This window comes from Molossus molossus, unplaced genomic scaffold (assembly GCF_014108415.1).
Source record: "Molossus molossus isolate mMolMol1 unplaced genomic scaffold, mMolMol1.p scaffold_m16_p_4, whole genome shotgun sequence".
NCBI classification, from domain to species: domain Eukaryota; kingdom Metazoa; phylum Chordata; class Mammalia; order Chiroptera; family Molossidae; genus Molossus; species Molossus molossus.
Genome location: NW_023425377.1, coordinates 69304131 through 69324896, shown reverse-complemented (window position 1 = coordinate 69324896; position 20766 = coordinate 69304131). Strand labels below are relative to the sequence as shown.

General features: G+C 39.3%; 1 protein-coding gene across 1 annotated transcript; it reads left to right on the top strand.

The window, feature by feature from the left end:
* The first annotated feature begins 1018 nt into the window (after positions 1 to 1018).
* On the top strand, positions 1019 to 16964 carry LOC118643834 (olfactory receptor-like protein OLF4). Its single transcript, XM_036282201.1, has 3 exons — positions 1019 to 1373; positions 1659 to 1865; positions 16801 to 16964. Exons 1-3 carry the CDS (start codon positions 1019 to 1021, stop codon positions 16962 to 16964), a joined length of 726 nt encoding a protein of 241 aa, XP_036138094.1.
* The last annotated feature ends 3802 nt before the right edge of the window (positions 16965 to 20766 follow it).

The window sequence follows — 20766 nt, the reverse complement described above, 5'->3', positions numbered from 1 at the left end:
ACCTGCAGTATCAATAGCACCGGGGAGCTGCAGACCCTTTGAGCTCTGAAACTGATGGATTGGATTCTACATTTGAACTAGATTCCTGAGGACTTTATATGAACATTGAAATTGAAAGTGGTGATCTAAACTAGGTTTTCTCATCTTTTACCATTGACATTTGGGGAGGGATAATAATTTGGGAGGTACTCTTTTGTGAAGTGTAGTGGTATCTCTTCAGACATTGCAAGATACTCTAAGGGCAAAATCATTTCTCGTTGAGACCCACTGACTAAAAGCAACCTGAAAAAATTATAATCAAAGCCCATCACATACTCTGATAGTACCTATGAGAAGATCACTAAACCCCTTCAGCTCCTCCCTAGGGCCTGTGCACTGGCCATTTCTTCTGCCAGCTATGCACTTGCCCACATAACCTTGATGTCCCTCCTTTATTCCTTGAATTCTGTGTTCAAATGCCATCTTGTTTGCAGGTCTTGTGTAAATACCCATAAAACATAAAACACCCTAGTCACTTTCTCCTTTAGTTCTGCTTTCATTTTCTTCACATAATCTGTCACCATCTATAATGTTATATTTATATATTTCTATTATTTGCTTCTATATTCTTTCTCCAAGATTGACTTGGAGGGATTTTTGTTCTTCAGCACCCTCTACTCACAATCCAGACAGTGCCAGAAAAATGCATGAAAAGTTTCTTAAAACTGTAGTATACCTGACACTTTAAGAAAAAAGCAGATTGGGACAAAAATTTATACTGTAAGATGACAGGAAACTCTTAGAGGGGAACAAATCCATACCAAAATTAATTTTGTGACTGCAAAATATAAACTGTAGCATTAGAGCTATGCTAGTAATACCAGTTTGCATGAAAATTACTCATGTTCTTTTCCTTTTTCTTGTAAGTTGCCTCTACCTCATGGAACCAGGGAATCTTACAAGAGCATCAGAATTTCTTCTTCTGGGATTTTCAGAGGAACCAGAACTGCAGCCCCTCATATTTGGGCTTTTCCTCTCCATGTACCTGATCACTGTGTTGGGAAACCTGCTCATCATCCTGGCTGTCAGCTCAGACTCCCACCTCCACACACCCATGTACTTCTTTCTCTCCAACCTGTCCTTGGTAGACATCTGTTTCACCTCCACCACCGTCCCAAAGATGCTGTGGAACATCCAGACACAGAGCAAACTTATAACCTATGAAGGCTGCATTGCACAGATTTATTTTTTCATACTCTTTGCAGTGTTGGATGACTTCCTTTTGACTGTAATGGCCTATGACCGCTTCATGGCCATCTGTCACCCTCTGCACTACACAGTCGTCATGAACCCCAGGCTCTGTGGACTGATGGTTCTGGTGTGCTGGATCATTAGTACCCTAAATTCCTTGTTAGAAAGTTTAATGGTGTTGCAGCTGTCCTTCTGTAGAGTCTTAGAGATTCCCCACTTTTTTTGTGAACTGAATCAGATGACCCAACTTGCCTGTTCCAACAACTTTCTTAATAACATTGTGATATATTTTACAACTGCCCTAGTGGGTGGTGGTCCCTTTGTTGGTATCATTTACTCATACTCTAAGATAGTATTCTCCATACATACAATCCCATCAGCTCAAGGGAAGTTTAAAGCATTTTCTACCTGTGCATCTCACCTCTCAGTTGTCTCCTTATTTTATGGAACAAGCCTAGGAGTGTACCTCAGCTCTGCTGCTACCAATAGCTCATACTCAAGTACAATAGCCTCAGTGATATACGCCGTGGTCACACCCATGCTGAACCCCTTCATTTACAGTCTAAGGAACAAAGACATAAAAAGGGCCATGAAAAGATTCTTTGTGATGGTAGCTATAAAAAAAACCACTTGTAGTGAGTCTGAAAAAATACACTTGAGTTTATGGCTTCAAGCCTGAAAACCTGCAATTGAGATTCTTTCCTCAGATTGTTTTTGTAGAACTTGCTCCTTTTATTTATCTCCTGGAATTTTTGTTTGTTTGAGTTCAACTTCTCTATACAATTTAAGTAACCATTGTATTAAGCTTTCTACTTTGTCTATTCTATAGACAGTTTTTGCCTTCCTCCCTTTTTCCAACCTCACATAGCTTTTTCCAAACTGATAAAAAATATTTATAAATTCCAGTTTATTTTGGGGCAACATGGATTTCTTAAGATTAATTTCTTCTCGAATGACATAAATCATTGTAAGTTATTCCTTTTTTATAGATAGATAGTCTAAGTTGTATTACTCATGTGGAAAAAGCTTCACTTGATTACTCACTTCATGTATATAATTTCATTTCAGGAAAATCTGAAACCTCAATTTAACTTTGTGTTTCTCATTCTTTATACATTAGTACCTTAACTGTTCTTCCTGATAATGTAGACTTTATCATTGCTCCTTATAAGTCTCAGTCAATGTTGTGCCTGGATGGGCCCTTGTGGTCCTTAAGTGCAACAATCATCAGGAATTTATGAAATCACGAGGTTTATTACTCACAGATCCTGGAGGATACACAACATCCTACGGGCCACACCAGAAGGTTTCAGGATGGGGGCAGAGGGAAGAGGGAGAAAGAGATAAAGAAAGATTGAGTTGGGAGGGGAGACTTGGATGCTTCTCTAGTAACCTTCTCTAGTAGCTAGCAATAGGGTTATTTGGGATGGATGTCTTTGAAACAGATGCTTCATACATCAAAAGTTTAATGTCAGGCATTTACACTAGTAACATGCTACTGGAATTTATAACTAACCTCCTAGTTTTTTGTTTTTTGTTTTTATCCTTACCCGAGGACATTTTTTTCCATTTTTTATTCAGGTTGAGTGGGAGGGAGAGAGAAGAAGAAGAGAGAGAGAGAGAGAGAAACATCGACGTGAAAGGGACACATCGAGTGGCTGCCACCCTCACAACCAACCAGGGCCAGGGACAAACTGCAACCAAGGTATGTGCCCTTAGCAGGAACCGAACCCGGGTCTCTCTGGACCGCAGATCGACACTCTTACCGCAGAGCCAAACCTCCTAGATTTATTGTTTTATTCAGCCCAATGTTCAGAATACCTACAATATTACATGGAAAAATTGATTATCAAATATTTATCTCCCAGTGACTTCTACATGGATATGAGGCAAGATAGAAAGAAACCAGAACCCCCCACATCTGGGCATAATAACAGAGAAAACAATTAATGGCAGGAAACCCCCTGCAGTGGTTAGAGGTCAACAACAACAAGGACTGGCTAGAACCAGATCATTTCAAGATGGAAGAAAATTGACCAGAAACCAATACTGACCCCAAAGCTCATTATACCATCATTATAACGAAAACTGACACCACAGTAGAAAGAGGAGCTAAGGGGGACAAATGCCATGACACTTCCAGAACAACCACGTTAGGAACCAGCCCCCTTCCAACCAGCAGGCAGAGTCAGAATTTGGCTTCACAAAGCTTGGAGATAACCCTCACTTCCATCCTGGACACACATAAAATCCCCAGAACTAACTCACCACATACACAACTCACTCTTGAGTTAGCCCTTGTCCACTCAGACATGTACTTTTCTTTTACAATGGCACCCATGCCCGAGCCTCTTTCTTTTTCTCTACCTGAATAAAACTAGCTTTATTCTCACTTTGAGTCATCCTTGAAATCTTTCCTGGGTGAGTCAATGGCCTAGAGGTCCCCTGACACGTGAAAGTTCCCAGACCGTGCTGGGGCAGGGCCAGCCCCTGGCACGGAAGCAGTACCGTAACAGATACATATACAAGAGGTGCAGAGACAAAGGGAAATGAGGTATATATGACATTCTGAGCTAAAGAAGAGGTAAGGCACCTGGAGCTTCAGAGGTGAGACAGATCTTTAGCAGGACAGTAGGAACAGCAGATATTCAGTAATTAGAAGTTTGTCCTGACCTATACTTTGGTCATAAATAGTTAACTCTGATGATAGCTCTTATTATGGGCAAGGCACCAAATTTAAAATCTTTAAGAGAGAGATAAAAGTTTCTATTTGGTTCCCACAGTCTCCATTGCCTTCAACTCAAAATAATCCACATCTACATCTTGTGGTTACTCATTCTGAACCCCTACATTAGTGGCCCAGTTTCATTCTTTTGCATGCATCTGTTGAATTTTTCTTTTTTAAATATGTTTTTATTGATTTTAGAGAGAGAGGAAGGGAGAAGGAAGGAGAGAAAGAGAAACATCCATGTGAGAAAGAAACACCAGTGGGCTGCCTCCTCACACTCCCTACTGGGGATCAAGCTTGCAACCTGGGCATGTTCCCTGACCCGGATGGGATGGGTAATCTTTTGGTGCATGGGATAATGTTCAATCAACTGAGCCACACCAGCCAGGGCTGTCTAATTTCTCAATCATCATTTATTGGAGACACTATCCTTTTTCCATTGTCTATTCTTGGCTCCTTCTTCCTAAATTAATAACCTTATGTTCCTGGGTTTATTTCTGGGCTCACTATTCTGTTTCATTGATCTATGAATCTGTTTTTTTATTAATCTTTATTGTTGAAAATATTACAGATGTCCCCCCTTTTCTTTCCCATTGATCCCTTCCTCCCTGCTAATATAATTCTCTTGCTTTTCCCAAACTGTGAGTCTGTTTTTATGCCAATACTGTACTGCCTTAAATACTATAGCTTGAAATCCATGAGCATGATGCTTCTAGCTGCATTTTGCTTTCTCAAGATTGCTTTGGCTGTTCGGGGTCTTCTGTGGTTCCCTGCAAATTTAAGGGTTGTTTGTTCTGTTTCAGTAAAAAATGACAATAAAATTAAAACAAATTTTTTTTCCTTTATTGATTTTAGAGAGAGAAGAAGTATGAGGGAGAGAGAGATAGAAACATCAGTGAGAGAAAACATCAATTGGCTGCCTCCTGCATGCCCCCCACTAGGGATCAGGCCCATAACCTGGGCATGTGTCCTGACCGGGAATTGAACCGATGACCTTTTGGTGCATGGCTCAATGCTCAACCACTGAGCCACAGTGGCTGGACAGACAATGGAATTTTGATAGAGACTGAATTGAATCTGTAGATTGCTTTAAGTATGTTTTTAAAAATTCAACCTAGTAAATTTGAAAATGTAATTGGCTTTATTAAGTGATCCATGAACCAGACAGCATCCCATCTTACAACTAAGATAAATTTCTGAAGGGTTGTACAAAATTGAAGGTTTTTATAGAAAAGGAGTGGGTCAAGGGAGCTATTAATAACAGAAAAGAAAGAATTTGGGGGTGGAGCTTAACATCTTTTCTTTGGGGAAAGAGAACAAGAAGGGTTTTTATCATGCAGATACCTTCTTTTCATGGGGGATGGAGAGGACCCACAAGGCAGATTACCTTACTGCTGCTTGACCAGAAAATTCCAACCTGGTTTATTAAAATTGTGATCTAACTTCTATTAGATCCAGTATTAAATCTAGGTTTGGTATTATGAACTTTTAGCACAAGTGGTGCCATTTGAGCCTGTGGTATGGGCATTTTAACAATATTAATTCTTCCAATCAGTAAGCAGAGTATATCTTTCCATTTATTTGTGTCTTCTTCAATAACATTCAACAATATCTCATAGTTTTCAATGTACAGGTCTTTCACTTCCTAGGTTATGTTTACTCCCAGTACTTTATTTTTTATGATGCAATTGTAAATGGAATTATCTTCTCAATTTCTCTCTCAGACTATTTGTTATTAAACACTAAAATTTCTGTAAATTGATTTTGTATCCCACAATGTTGCTGAATTTATTAGTTCTGAAAAATTATTTTATTTTAAACAATTTTTTATAGTTCATGAATGAAATAAACTGAATATATTTAAAACACAAAATTTTCTGAATTAAAGGAGCCATAGAGAAATTCAGAGTACATGTAATTACCCTAATCCTTTGTTTCCTTTTTTCTGGTGGTGATGTGAGATGATTAACCTAATTCAGTAAATGTTAACAAATAAAATATTTGGTGAGTCTAAAATATTTTTCCCAGGTAAAGAAGTATATGTATGTATACATATGTGTACATTTTTACATGATTTTCTTTCTAATAAACAACACAGAACTATTAATATTTTCACCATTAATATTAAAAGAAAATTTGAAAAAATTGGAGAGAATAGAAATTAAAAGAAAGAATGGTTAAACTGAAGTGAAACTAAAAGAAAATAGAAATTCAGACACAAAGGATTAAAGTAGAAGTGTTGAGATGGGAGCAGAGCTGGTGGAAGATGCTCTCTCCTCCTCCCAGCCCTGAATTGGAATTATAACTAAATTTATACAACAACCTAAATAACCAATGGAAGACAGCTGAACAAAAGTCTTACAACCAAATATTTACAAAAGAAGCCACATTGAAACTGACGCCCCTTTTCCTGGGGTGAAGACTCTCCTTCAATCTGCATCAATCTAGGAGGCTGCATAAGCCCCACTCCCCTGACCACCCTGTCATCCTGTTCAAGCTCACACTCATCTGAGCCTATGGTATAGGCTCTCTAAAAAAAGTCTTAGTCCTGGCTAGTTTTCTCAGTGGTTACAGCAAATTGAACCCAAAGAGTCATGGGTTCAGTTCCGGTAAATGATGTGGTTCGTTCCCAGCCCTGGTTGGGGTCGTGCCGGAGGCAACCAGTCGATGTGTCTCTCTCACATCAATGCTTCTCTCTCTCTCTCTCTCTCTCTCTCTCTCGCTCCCTTCCACTCTATCTAAAGATAAATAGAAAAATATCCTTGGCTGAGGATTCAAAAAAGAGAGAGAGAGAAGATGGCAATGGGCGAGACCAGAGGGAGGGTGAATGTGTAAGAGAGTGAACTAGTGTGTGAGACAGTGTGAGAGTGTTGTGGTGTGACAGAGTCAAAGAAAGTCCATTAGAGAATTGAAGTCCAAATAAGAGCCGTTTATTAGCCAGCCAGCATCTGATTCTGAACACCCCTGAGATTAGCCAGCCGGCATCTGATTTCAAAAACCCCTATGACAGAAACTTTGGAGATCAGCCTCGATATACTTTATTACGTGCCTTTTATACCTTACAGCAAAAGTTTAATGATATAAGAAAATAGAATCTTCTTTATATAATGCCCAGGGCTACAACAATGCTGCATAGAATTAGTTTGCCTTGCAGATAACAGGAACATCCAGACACACCCAGGCCCATCCAGGAACACTCAGACACACCCAAAAACACCCAGGCACACCCAAGTATTTTAAGGTACATTGGGTCACACTTAGCACCAAGCTGCACAATCACAATGCAAGCCTAATTCCTTGAGATTGTGGGGGAGGTTGAGTCTCTGACTCAAGACCTCCAGGCTCCGTGGACTGTCAGACATGTAGTCGGCTCCCAACAATTTTTTGGTTCAGAGAGTATTCTAATTTACTGAGGTTATTTTGATCTCTATCCTGTTGATGAAATTCTGTACAAAACAGGTTTAGCTAGAGGGCACACAGTGACTTTCCCAATCATCAATTATGGAGTTATAAACAAGTCAGCACAATAATTTACCGATCATCAATTATGGCGTTATAAACATGTCAGAACAAATGGACATGAAGGTGGCCGACCAAACTCATGCAGTGCAGAGATGCGGAGCAGAAGTTTCCTGTGCTGTGAGCAGGGAGCAGCCAGCTACCGCGGTAAGCGACTCTTCAGGGCACTTCTCCCTGTACCACGTGGAGGTCCCCCATTTTTGAAGATCCCGGGTCTTCCATGGGAGAAGTCAGTGGGAGCAGCTAGGGCCCAGGAATCTGCAAGGCTGGTACACTAGGCGTGAGCTCACCAGTGCACCTGGCACCATCAGACCAGTGGACACCCTGTGTCAACACAGACCAGTGCACAGTAGTGGAGCTGCCAAGGTGCTGGTTGCTGAAGCTACAAATGGCTGGGAGCCCAGCACCATCCCCCACAGTAGCAGCCTGATGAGAGTTGAGATATAATTCCAGCAACAGAGGCTGGGGAGCAGAAATCCATCCCCAGGCAACAGAAGCACAGACCAGTAGCTGAGACCCATCCCCAAAAACTACAGCAAAGGCTAAGCAGGAGGTGAGCCCCACAGGGCAGCTGCACTCCCCAGCTACCAGCGACAGGACCTGGGTATCCACAGAGGCCTGTGTGACCCAGCAGTCCACAAGAGCGGTGGGAAGCCGGGGCTCGAGAGGGACCAGTGAGATCCAGCTGCACATAGAACATGCGGGGTGCTGAGGCACCAGAGAGGCCTGTGTGACCCAGCTTCCCAGGGCTCCAGTGAGGCCTGTGCAACACAGCTACCCATGGTACGGGCAGGGAGCATGGCTCCAACAGGGCCTGAGCTATACAGTGACAGGTGGCACCAGCAACCAGCTGGGAACACAGTTCCAGAGGGGCCCAGGTGATCCATCACCAGCACCTACCAGGACACACCAATACCAGCCCCCAGTAGTTAATCCTCCAGGATCCACAGCAGGCAAGAGGCGAGACACAACAAAACAGTCTGGGAGGCACAGTAGCCTTATTTGATATACAGTGAGCTACCTACACATCCAAACATTCCTCAGCAGGTCTAGAGCTAACAGATGGCTAAAATGGGGAAACAAAGAAACAACACCCAAAGGAAAGAAAAAGAAAAATCACCAGAAAAAGAACTATAGGAAATGGAAGACAGCAACTTGTCAGATAAAAAATTCAAAGCAATGATTTTAAGGGTGCTCAAACAATTTGGTAAGAACTACAAGCAACTTAATAAGAATTATGAAGAGCTCACTAGGAATGACTTCAGCTTAATAAAAAAGGTAAAAGCTACACATAAAAATCAAGAGGATAAAAAGAATGACATAGCAGCTATGAAAAATACCTTAGAAGGGTTCAATAGTAGATTAGAAGAAGCTGAAGACCAAATCAGTGACTTAGAAGACAAGGTAGAAAAAAACACCTAAATAGAACAGCAAATAGAAAAAAATTAAAAAGCAGGAGAAAAGTTTAAGAGAGCTTTGGGACAATACAAACATAACAACATTCGCATTATAGGGATACTGGAAGGAGAAAAATCAGAGAAAGGAATAGAGAACCTATTTGAAGAAATAATGACAGAAAACTTCCCTAATCTGGTGACAGAAAAAGTCACACAAGTCCAGGAAACACTAAGAGTCCCAAGCAAGATAAACCCCAGAAGACCCACACCTAAACACATCATAATACAAATGGCAAACATTAAAGACAAAGAAAGAATCTTAAACAAAGCAAGCGAGAGACAGAAAGTTACCTACAAGGGAGCTCCCTTTAAACTGTCAGTCAGTTTCTCAATAGAAACGATGTAGGCCAAAAGGGTGGGCATAAAGTGTACAAAGTAATGCAAGGCAAGGGTTTGAATCCAGACTACTCTATCCAGCAAGGCTATCATTCCAAATTGAAGGAGAAACGGTGAGCTTCACGGATTTAAAAAAAAAAAAAAAACTAAAGGAATTTACCACCACCAAACCAGCACTGCAAGGAATGCTGAAGGGACTGTTGGAAGAAGAAGAAAAAAAAGCAGAGAGAGAGAGAGAGAGAGAGAGAGGGAACATAGGCATAAAATTAAAATGGCAACTAATAACTACCTATCAATAATTACCTTAAATGTAAATGGCTTAAATGCTCCAATCAAAAGACACAGGGTAGCTGATTGGATAAGAAAACAAGACCCATATATATGCTGTCTACAAGAGACCCACCTCACAACAAAAAACTCACACAGCATGAAAGCGAAGAGATGGAAAAATTTTTTCCAAGCAAATGGAAATGAAACAAAAAACTGGTATAGCAATACTCATATCTGACAAGATAGACTTTAAAACAAGGGTCATAATAAAAGACAGAGAAGGTCACTACATAATAATAAATAGATCAATCCAACAAGAGGATATAACACTGGTAAACAAATGTGCACCAAATATGAGAGCACCAAAATATATTTAAAAACTTCTAGAAGACTTCAAGGGAGAGATCAATAGCAACACGATTATAGTGGGTGACTTTAATATGCCACTGATGCCACTGGATAGATCTTCTAGACAAAAAAATTAACAAGGACATAGAGTCCTTACAAAGCAAACTAGATCAGTTGAACTCCATTGATATTTACAGGCCATTTCACCCCAAAGCTGCAGAATATATATTCTTCTCAAGTGCACATGGGTTGTTCTCAAAGATAGACCGCATGTTAGGACACAAAGTAAGTCTCTACAAATTCAAGAAGATTAAAATCATATCAAGCATCTTCTCAAATCACAGTGGCATGAAACTAGAACTCAATTACAATAAAAACACACAAGAACATTCAAACATTGGAGGCTAAACTGCATGTTATTAAACAACAAATGGGTTACTAACGAGATCAAGGAAGAAATTAAAAACTTCCTGGAAACCAATGATAACGAACACACAACAACACAAAATCTCTGGGACACAGAAAAAGCAGTCCTGAGAGGAAATTTCATAGCACTACAGGCCTACCTCAAGAAAAAAGAATTTTCTAATTGACTTTCACACCCTACACATTAAAGAACTAAAAAGTAAACAAAAAGAAAACCCAAAGCTAGTGAAGGAAGAAAATAGTAAAAGTCAGAGCAAAATAAATGACATAGAGACTAAAAAAAATTTCAAAAGATCAAAGAAACAAAAAGCTGGTTTTATGAAAAGATAAACAAGAGCAATGAACCTATAGCCAGACTCACCAAGAAATGAAAAGAGAGAAGCCAAATAAACAAAATCAGAAATGAAAGAGGAGAAGTAACTGACACCACAGAAATACACAGGATCATGAAAACATACTATGAACAATTATACGTCAACAAATTGGACAATCTAGAAGAAATGGACATATTTCTAGAAACATACAGCCTCCCAAAACTGAACCAGGAAGAGATAGAAAACATGAACAGACCAATAACAATGAAGGAAATTGAAGATGTAATCAAGAAACTCCCAGCAAACAAAAGCCCAAGCCAGGACGGCTTCACCAGGGAGTTTTACCTAACATTCAAAAAAGATCTAATACCCATTCTCCTAAAACTATTCCAAAAAATCCAAGAAGACGGAACAGTTTCAAATTCATTTTATGAGACCAGCATAATCCTAATTCCAAAACTGAATAAAGACACTAAAAACAAAGAAAACTGCAGGCCAATATGCCTGGTGAACGTAGATGTCAAAATCCTGAACAAAATACTAGCAAATTGGATCCACCAATACATCAAAAAAATTATTCACCATGACCAAGTGAGATTCATCCCAGGGATCCAAGGCTGGTACAATAGTCACAAATGAATAAATGTGATACACCACATACGCAAAGTGAAAGATAAAACCACAGAATTATATCAATAAATGCTGAAAAAGCATTTGACAAAATCCAGCACCCATTTTTGATAAAAATGCTCAGCAATGTGGGAATAGAAGGATTATATCTCGACATAATAAAGTCCATATATGAAAGACCTACAGCCAACATCACACTCAATGGGCAAAAACTAAAAGCATTTCTCTTAAGAACAGGAACAAGACAGGGATGCCCATTTTCACCACTCTGATCTTACATAGTACAGGAAGTCTTAGCCACAGCAATCAGACATGAAGAAAAAAATCAAAGAAATCCAAATTGGAAAGGAGAAAGTGAAACTGTCATTATTCCCAGAGATCATGATATTATACATAGAAAGCTCTAAAGACTCCATCAAAAATCACTAGACTTAATAAATGAATTTGGCAAAGTAGCAGGATACAAAATTAACATCAAGAAATCGATGGCATTTCTATACACCAATGATGAACTCACAGAAAAAGAAACTAAAAAAAAAAAATCCCATTTACCATTGTGGCAAAAAAAATTAAGATCCTTAGGAATAAACTTAACCAAAGAAGTAAAAGACCTATTTGCAGAATACTACAGGTCATTGAAAATATATATATAGAGAGAGAAAGATATAAAAAAGAGGAGCTAAATAAACACTTTTCCAAATAGGACATACAAATGGCCAAGAGACATATGAAGAAATGCTCAACATCACTAATTGTTAAAGAGATGAAAATTAAAACAACAATGAGGTATTACCTCATGCCTGTCAGAATGGCCAACATCAACAAATTATCAAATAACAAATGTTGGCAAGGGTGTGAAGAAAAGGGGACTCTAGTACATGGCTGGTGGGAATGCAGATTGGTGCAGCCACTGTGGAAAACACTATGGTGTTACCTCAAAAAGTTAAAAATTGAATTGCTATTTGAGTCAGTGATCCCACTTCTAGGAATATACCCTAATAAGCCTGAAACACCAGTTAGAAATAATATATGTACCCCCATGTTCAAAGCAGCACTATTTACCAGAGTTAAGATCTGGAAACAGCCCAAGTGTCCATCAGTAGACGAATGGATTAAAAAGTTATTGTACATATACACAATGGAGTACTATGCAACTGTAAGAAAGAAAGATCTCTTATCCTTTGAGACACCATGGAGGGTTCTGGAGAGTATTATCCTAAGAGAAACAAGCCAAACAGAGAAAGACAAACATCACATGATCTCACTTATTTGTGGAATATAATGAACATAACAGTCTAAGGAACAGGGTAGACCCAGAGGCGTGGAAGTAGGGTACAGACTGACAATCCTCAGAAGAGGGGGTGAGGGGAAGGGAAGAGATAAACCACGGAACTTATATGCATGTACACATAACCAATGGACATGGACAACAAACCTGGGGGAATAGGGAGGAAGGTGTCAATGGGGAAAAAAGGAGAAACATCTGTAGCAAAAATAAATTAATAAGAAAAAAGAAAAGAAAGAAAGAAAAAATCAACCGCAAGTTAGATGAAGTAAAGGACCAAAACAGTGATTTGGAAAATAAGGAAATAGAAAACTCAGAAGCAGAGCAGCAAAATGAAAAAATAACAGTCATTTGGGAAATAAAACCCACAAAATTGTTTGGTCTGGCCCTGCCAAAGCAACCACAGGTAGGACTCAGAATTTAATAAATCTAGGAGCTTTTCATAGCAATATAAATTTAAGTAAAGTATAATAACAATGTAAATTTTGAGGGACAAGCAAGGAATGTCCATTCTGGGATAGACAGGACACATACGAGTACATGATGGGACAGACACATATGTTTCTTGTCAGATGCCCTTGGCCCGTCTGCCTGTATTGCAATGACTCAGTGGACAGTCAGTGCCAGGCAGGCCGGGAGTGTACACGCTGTGAAAGTGTTAACACACTGTGGTGAAACCAGCAATCCAGCAATGATGAGATGAGATGCAATGAGATGATTCCTTACGATGCCGATGACCTTGCCTCCAATGATTGACAACGATCTTGTCAACTTCTTTGTCAACACAGATGACAACTCCAATTCAACCTTTATCTACACATCCACAATCAACAATCCTCGCAAAAACGGAATCTCAGATGAGGATTAAGGAAATTACAGTACACAGAAAAGATTTCAAGAGTCGATGATACAAATGTTAGATATGTTCCAAATCTAAGATGCAGGATTAGAACAGCAATCAAAGCAAAATAATCGCATTGCTGGTGACACAGACACTGAATAGTTATTAAAACTTAAATGGTGTGACATCCTACAAATGGTGACTACAAAGAAAGAAAAGTTGATGCAGAGTGTTTATCTTTCCAAGAGAAATGGACAAATGATTATTTGTTTGTTGAAGCCAAAGGCAAACCTATGTTCCTAGTTTGTGGCAATGCATTCGCAGTAATAATAATTTTTTTAAAAAGCCAACGTGGAGTGTTGTTATAGCTCAAAACATGCTAAACTCAACAAACTGAGAGCCAAATAAGTCTGGATAAAATCAGTGCTCTTTAGTGGAGTTTGGAATCACAAGCCGCTTTCACTAGGCCTTATTGTGACGGAGATGTTATTCAGATAAGTTATGTAGTGAGCTAGCTAATCGCAAAGACGCTGAGGCCTTATGTAGAGGGAGAGTGTGAATGAGTATATGGTGGCTGCTGCAAAGTTGTAAGCAACAGACAAGGTAAAATTGTTTCAGAGTGTGAATTTGTCTTGGAGAACTGTCTCAGATTGGATTACTGACTTAGTACAAGTATTGAGAAAACACTGAAGGATTCTGCAGGAGATTTCCAATTTTTCTCTCTGGCCTGTGATGAGACAACGAACATAACAAATACTGCCCAACTGGCCATTTTTGTTCATGGGATAACTGCCGAGTTTGACACGCGAGAAGAATTGCTGTCACTGGAAGCCAATCATGGCACTGCAGGAGGTGAGGACTTGTTTGAGAGACTTGCTTTATCCATGAAAAACCTTGAGCTAACATTTGAAAAGTAGCCTTACTACAGATGAAGCTCCAGCCATGGTTGGCTTGCAAAAAGGGTTAATTGCATTTGTCAAGAAAGGACTGAATCACCTCAGTCTTGATCCAAGTTATCTAATTAAATGTCACTGCATCATACACCAAGAAAGTCTCTATGCACAGTCGTTGTGGCTCAACAATGTGATATCAACAGTAGTGTCATGCATAAATTTTGTCAAAAGCAGAGGGTTTAACAGATGTCAGTTTCAGGAGTTACTGAATGATCTTGACTCTGAGTACAGTGATCTTGTTTATCACTGTGAAGTGCAGTGGCTGTCTCGGGAACATGCTCATGAGGTTTTACAAACTGCAAGATGAAATCAAGCAGTTCATGGAGATGAAGGGAAAACCTATCAGGGAACTCAATGATAGCAAGTGGCTGTGTGATTTAGCATTCATGGTGGACATTACCTAGTACCTCTCAGAGCTAAATGTGAAGCTGCAGGGCCCAAACCAGCTTCTCAGCACCCTGCTTTCAAACATGAAGTCATTGCCCTGCCGGTTTGGCTCAGGGGTTGGAGCATCGGCCTGCGAACCAGAGAGTCCCGGGTTCGGTTCCCACTAGAGGCATGTACCAAAAAACAAAAACAAAAAACAAAACATGAAATAATTTGAAGCTAAATTAAGGCTGTAGAAAGTGCAACTTGAAAGCAATAACAGTGTATTTTCCCACTCTGGAAGGACAAAAGCCTTCTACAACCCTTGAATATGTTGGTGAATGTGTGAAACTAATCGAGGCATTTAATGGAAGATTCAAAGACATGAAAAGTAAACAAATGGAATGAAACATCTTTGCTACACTATTCAATGTGGAACCAGCTGATGTGCCTGATAAGCTACAACACGAAATTATTCAGCTGCAAATCGAATCATTTCAGCTGAAAGCCAGGTACAGCAACCTCACACTGCTTGAGTTCTATAAACATTCCATAAGCAATGATGAATTTCCCACTATGAGGAGACACACATTGAAATACACATCTGTGTTCAGAACAACTTACTGCTGCAAGCAGTTCTTTTTAAAATTTATCATAGCAAAGAGTCACCTGTGCCCCAGACTGACGGACGCAAACCTGGAAAAGCAGTTTCAAGTACCAACATCATCAATACCAGCTAACATCACACACATCACCAGAGAAGCAGTTCCAGCCATCACATTAGGGATGAGTTAATTAAACATTTGACCAAATATAGCAGGCTAATTTTTAGGTTGATAATTTTGTATGGCCCGCAAATGATGTTATAAATATCCAAATGGCCCTTGGCAGAAAAAAACTTTCCCACCCCTGTTCTAGAACCACAGTAATTACATTATTCTCACCAGCATAATTATGGTCAGTCTTCTAATCTTATAGTCAGCTGATTAGCAAAGGGCTGCCTTAATTCCTTTTCTATAAAAACTAACATATTCAAAGCTTTCAAAAATGTATTATTTGGTTTCATCGAAACCCTTATGAAAAGAACTAACAGAATTTACCACATCCTCTGGAGGAGAGAACACAGTCATGTGCTGTATAACAACACTTTGGTCAATGAGGCACCACATATAAATGGATGCTCCATATAGTTATAATGTTGCTGAAAATGTCTTGTTATCTACTGATGTCACAGGCATGGTAACAGGTTAGTGCCACACATTGCACACATACTGACTATCAGGTTACAGTTGCCTATTCAGTACAGTTACATGCTCAACAGGTTTGTAACCTAGGAGCTATAGGGGAACAGAATTTGTCACCCTAAAACATCTCTTTGTCCTAATAATTATTATAAGCTGGTTAATTTTAAGAAACTACAGACATGGGAGAAACTCTAAAAACCAAGTACAAATTACCCTTTATAAGGGACACTTACATTTGTAAGGAAAGTCTGAATTTGCAGGGGTGTCTCCCTTACTGTACCAGGAATGAGGAGGTGTTGACCTTATCTCTACAAACTCTTATCAGTGCAAAAGACAATTATTTAAAACTGCATAACGACCTTACCCTGTTTCCTGTGCTTTTTCTATCTGACTCTCCACTCCCCCAATAATTTTTAATGTTCTCAGCTAAGGATGATAGTTAAAGTGGTATTTCCAGGAATGACTTAGTTTTCCTAGGTCTCTCCCATGTATAGAGGAGGTATATATGCTATTAAGCTTTTGTTTGTTTTTCTCTTATCAATCTGTCTGTTATTACAAAATGTGTCAGTCAAAAACTGACACAGCTTAAGTTATAGGTTAAATTAGTTTTCCTCCCCTAGAGAACAACAGGCTATACCATACAGCCTAGGTGAGTAGTTGGCCATACATCTGAGTTTTCATAAGTGCACTCTCTGATGTTCCCTCAACTACAAAATGGCCTATGGATGCATTTCTCAGAACATATCCCTGTTGCTAAGCTGTGCCTGACTATATACTTTTCACTGAAAATCTTAAGCAAATACAATCTTAGGTGACAATGACCTACAACTGTGTGCCCCTTGCTTTGTAACAGGAGCAAAGCTTACAACTCAGAGTGGTCCTCAGACCAGGACCTGCAAAATCAGCATTTTCCTGAAACTTATGAGAAAAGCAGATGCTCTGAGCCCACCAGGACCTGCTGAATCAGTATCTGCACTTGAACAAGAATCTTGGGTGATTCATAGTGATGAAAACTAACTGGAATTTAAGCAAACATAACCACTCATAAGGGTCTATGGGAGGAGGTCGGACTAAAAGAAGTTTCTTCACTGTATGTAATCATGAGAACCCTACAGGAAGAATTTTATGTTGATAAAACTCCATGGCTCTAACTTCCCTTTCACTTCTTCCTTTCCCGTCTATAAACAGCCCCCTTCTTGGCACACAGGCCAGAGTGTGCATGTGGCTTGTCATGTCTGCATGCCTGGATTGAAACACTTTTTTTTCCTGAACAAAACCTTTTTGGTGATGAAACACTGAGTCAATATTACATTTGAGTCAAAAATACGCACTTTGAAGTTGGAGAAGGGCTAGTTAGACAAGGATTTTCTTAACTTCTAAATTTGACATAATAATTTGTGTTGGGTCTTTGTATCCCTGGCTGAGAATCACTGCAGTTTGAGGTCTGAAAGCATCATGACAGATTCCAATCAACACCTATTTCTTACTCTGGTTATAACTTTGGGCAGATGACGCCACTTCTTCAAACCCCATTTCTGCAATAGAGAATGAAGGTCATACTTGTACCACCTCAGAGAAAGGACATTTATAGAACTTAAATCAAGCAATACTTATCAGATACAAAACTCAGATTGTATAGTGTAAAATTCTATGTCTCATAATTAACAAAGGTTTTATCACATGTCAACTTTTATCTTCTGATATAAGTATGAAATTCCTCATTGATGTGGCAAATGTGTCATGAAGACAAGGAGTGTACTGCACAAAGCTTTTCATCAAAGTCACACAGTTCTCTCTCTGGTTGAGCAGAGAAATAGCAATTTTCTGAGGCATCACAGTTTGTGCCCCACTCATCAGTGCTCTAAGATCCAAGCGTCCTGGCCAAGTCCATTTCCTCAGTCTCAGACTTTTAAGAAACTTTAACTCACAGTTGGGTAAGGTGCTGGTGGATGAGACCTCTGGCAGTCAGGAGAGTATGGAGAAGGAATAACAAAAACAGGATTCACTTAACTTCTAACCTGGTCCCTTAGAAACAAAATCAGCAGGGAAATTTTCCATTCAGTCCAGACCAGTGTCCCAGAGGGAAATCAGGTGCTCAGAGGTGGGAGTAACAGTAAAAACAGTATCTAATGAGCAGATAAAGGAAGACGTAAACATCTCGTCTGCTGCAGACTCAACATGTGCAACCTTAGGCTGAACAGAACATATTTGTTTCTTTGGAGTCTTCAAAGTGGCTCAGAGACTACTGCTTGACTCCCTCCTGCTCTTTTATCTGAGAACAGAGCTTCAGTCTCCAACAGTAACCATCCAGGGAGCAGCTCCGACTTCTACAAGGATCCCCTCCTTTCAGAGACCCCATCCAGGTGAGTCTGAGAGTGCAGCAGACGCTGTGGGAAAGATTCGGAGGAATGGATCCTAGAATTTCTACCTGAGGTAACCTGAGAGCCTGACCAGGCTTGCTCCGAGCTGAGAGATTACCTATCTGTTTGCTAGGTAGACTAATATATAATGAATTTATTTAGTATGTTAAATTAGATTTTTTTTTTCTAAAAACAGTGCTATTTAGCATAGAATTCCTTTATATGTGTGTAGATGTATTAAGGGAAAATTTATTGGTTTTGTGTGATCAATTCTATCAGTCTTTCATATTGTACCTAAGAGATAAACCAAAGAACTTATATACATACATGCAAAACCAGGGACACAGACATTAGGTTGGGGAAAGCGGGAGGGGGATGGGAGCAAAGAGGAGGGCATCATTGGGGGAAATAAAGGGGACATCTGTAACACTTTCAACAAGAAATATATATATAAATTAATTAAAATATAAATAAATATATGTAAAAAGTTTTACATCTTTCTGACAAAGACATTCTTTTACATTCCATTAATAAACTCTATCCTTTCTCTAAGCATAATCTATTTATGTTTATATAGGTAGAAATTATAACGGTAGATACTGCTTTCTCCACTGCCTTTATTTATTTTAACTTATCTTTATTGTTGAATGTATTACAGATGTTCCTCATCCCCCCCCCCACTTGACAACCTCCTCCCCATTCCTGCCCCCCTCCTGCCTTTCCCCACACTGTTGTCTGTGTCCATTGGTTATGCATATATGCATATAAGTTCTTTGGTTTCTTTCTTCCCACCCCCCAAACCCCCTTCCCTTTGAGGTTTGTCAAACAACCAATTGGTACTTATTAATCCCTTCATCTTTTTCACCCATTCTGCCAACCCTCCTCCTGTCTGACAACCAACAAAAGTTCTCTGTATCTATGGGAATGTTTCTGTTCTGCGTGTTCATTTTGTTTGTAGATTCAGTTGTTGATAGATATGTATTTACTGCCATTTTGTTTATTCAATTTTTAAAATTTAATTTATTTATTTTTGTTACAGATGTTTCTCTTTTTCTCCTACTGACACCCCCTCCCCGCCCTGTCCCCAGCTTTGTTGTCCAGTCCATGGTTCATGCATACATGCATATAAGTACAGTGGTTTATCTCCACCCCGCACCCCTCCTCTAGAGATTCTCAGTCTGTACCCCACTTCCACCTCTCTGGGACTACCTCATTCCTCAGACTGTAATGTTCATTATATTCTACAAATAAGTGAGATCATGTGATATTTGTCTTTCTCTGCTTGGCTTGTTTGGCTTAGGATAATACTCCCCAAGTCCCTCCATGTCGTCTCAAAGAATAAGAGAACTTTCTTTCTTACAGCTGCATAGTACTCATTGTGTATATGTACCACATTTTTAATCCATTTCTCTACTGATGTACATATGGTCTGTTTCCAGATATTAGCTATATAAATAGTGCTGCTATGAACATGGGAGTACATATATTCTTTCTGATGGGTGTTTCAGGCTTCTTAGGGTATATTCCTAAAAGTGGGATCACTGGGTCAAATGGAAGTTCAATTTTTCATTTTTTGAGGTAACACCATAGTGTTTTCCATAGTAGCTGCACCAGTCTGCATTCCCACCAGCAGTGTACTAGAGTCCCCTTTACTCCACAACCTCACCAACACTTGTTGTTTGATGATTTGTTGATGGCGGCCATTCTGACAGGTGTGAGGTGATACCTCATTGTTGTTTTAATTTGCATCTCTCTGATGATTAGTGATGTTGAGCATTTCTTCATATGTCTCTTAGCCATTTGTATGTCCTGTTTGGAGAGGTGTCTATTTGATTCCTCTGCCCATTTTTTAATTGGGTTCTTTGTCTCCCTTTTGTTGAGCTGCATGAGCACTCTATATATATTGGAAATTAACTCCTTATCTAATATATCATTGGCAATTATGCTCTCCCATAGTGTGGTTTGCCCTTCCATTTAGGTGGTTGTTTCTTTTGCTGTGCAGAAGCTTTTGAGTTTAATGTAGTCCCATGTGTTCATTTTCTCCTTTGTTTCTGTTGCCTTAGGTGATGTATCAGTGAAAATTCTGCTGCATATGATGTCTGAAATTTTGTTGCCTACATTTTCTTCTAGGACTTTTATGGATTCATGAGTCACATTTAAGTCTTTTATCTATTTTGAGTTTATTCTTGTGTATAATGTAAGTTGAAGGTCTAGTTTCATTTTTTCTCATGTAGCAGTCCAATTTTCCCAACACCATTTATTAAATAGAATGTCTTTACTCCACTGTATGCTCTTGCCACCTTTGTCAAATATTAATTGAGCATATTGTCTTGAGTCAGTTTCTGGGTTCTCTATTCTGTTCCATTGATCTATCTGCCTGCTCTTGTGTCAGTACCACGCTGTTTTGATTACAGTGGCTTTGTAGTATAAACTGAAATCCGGTAATGTGATTCTTCCAA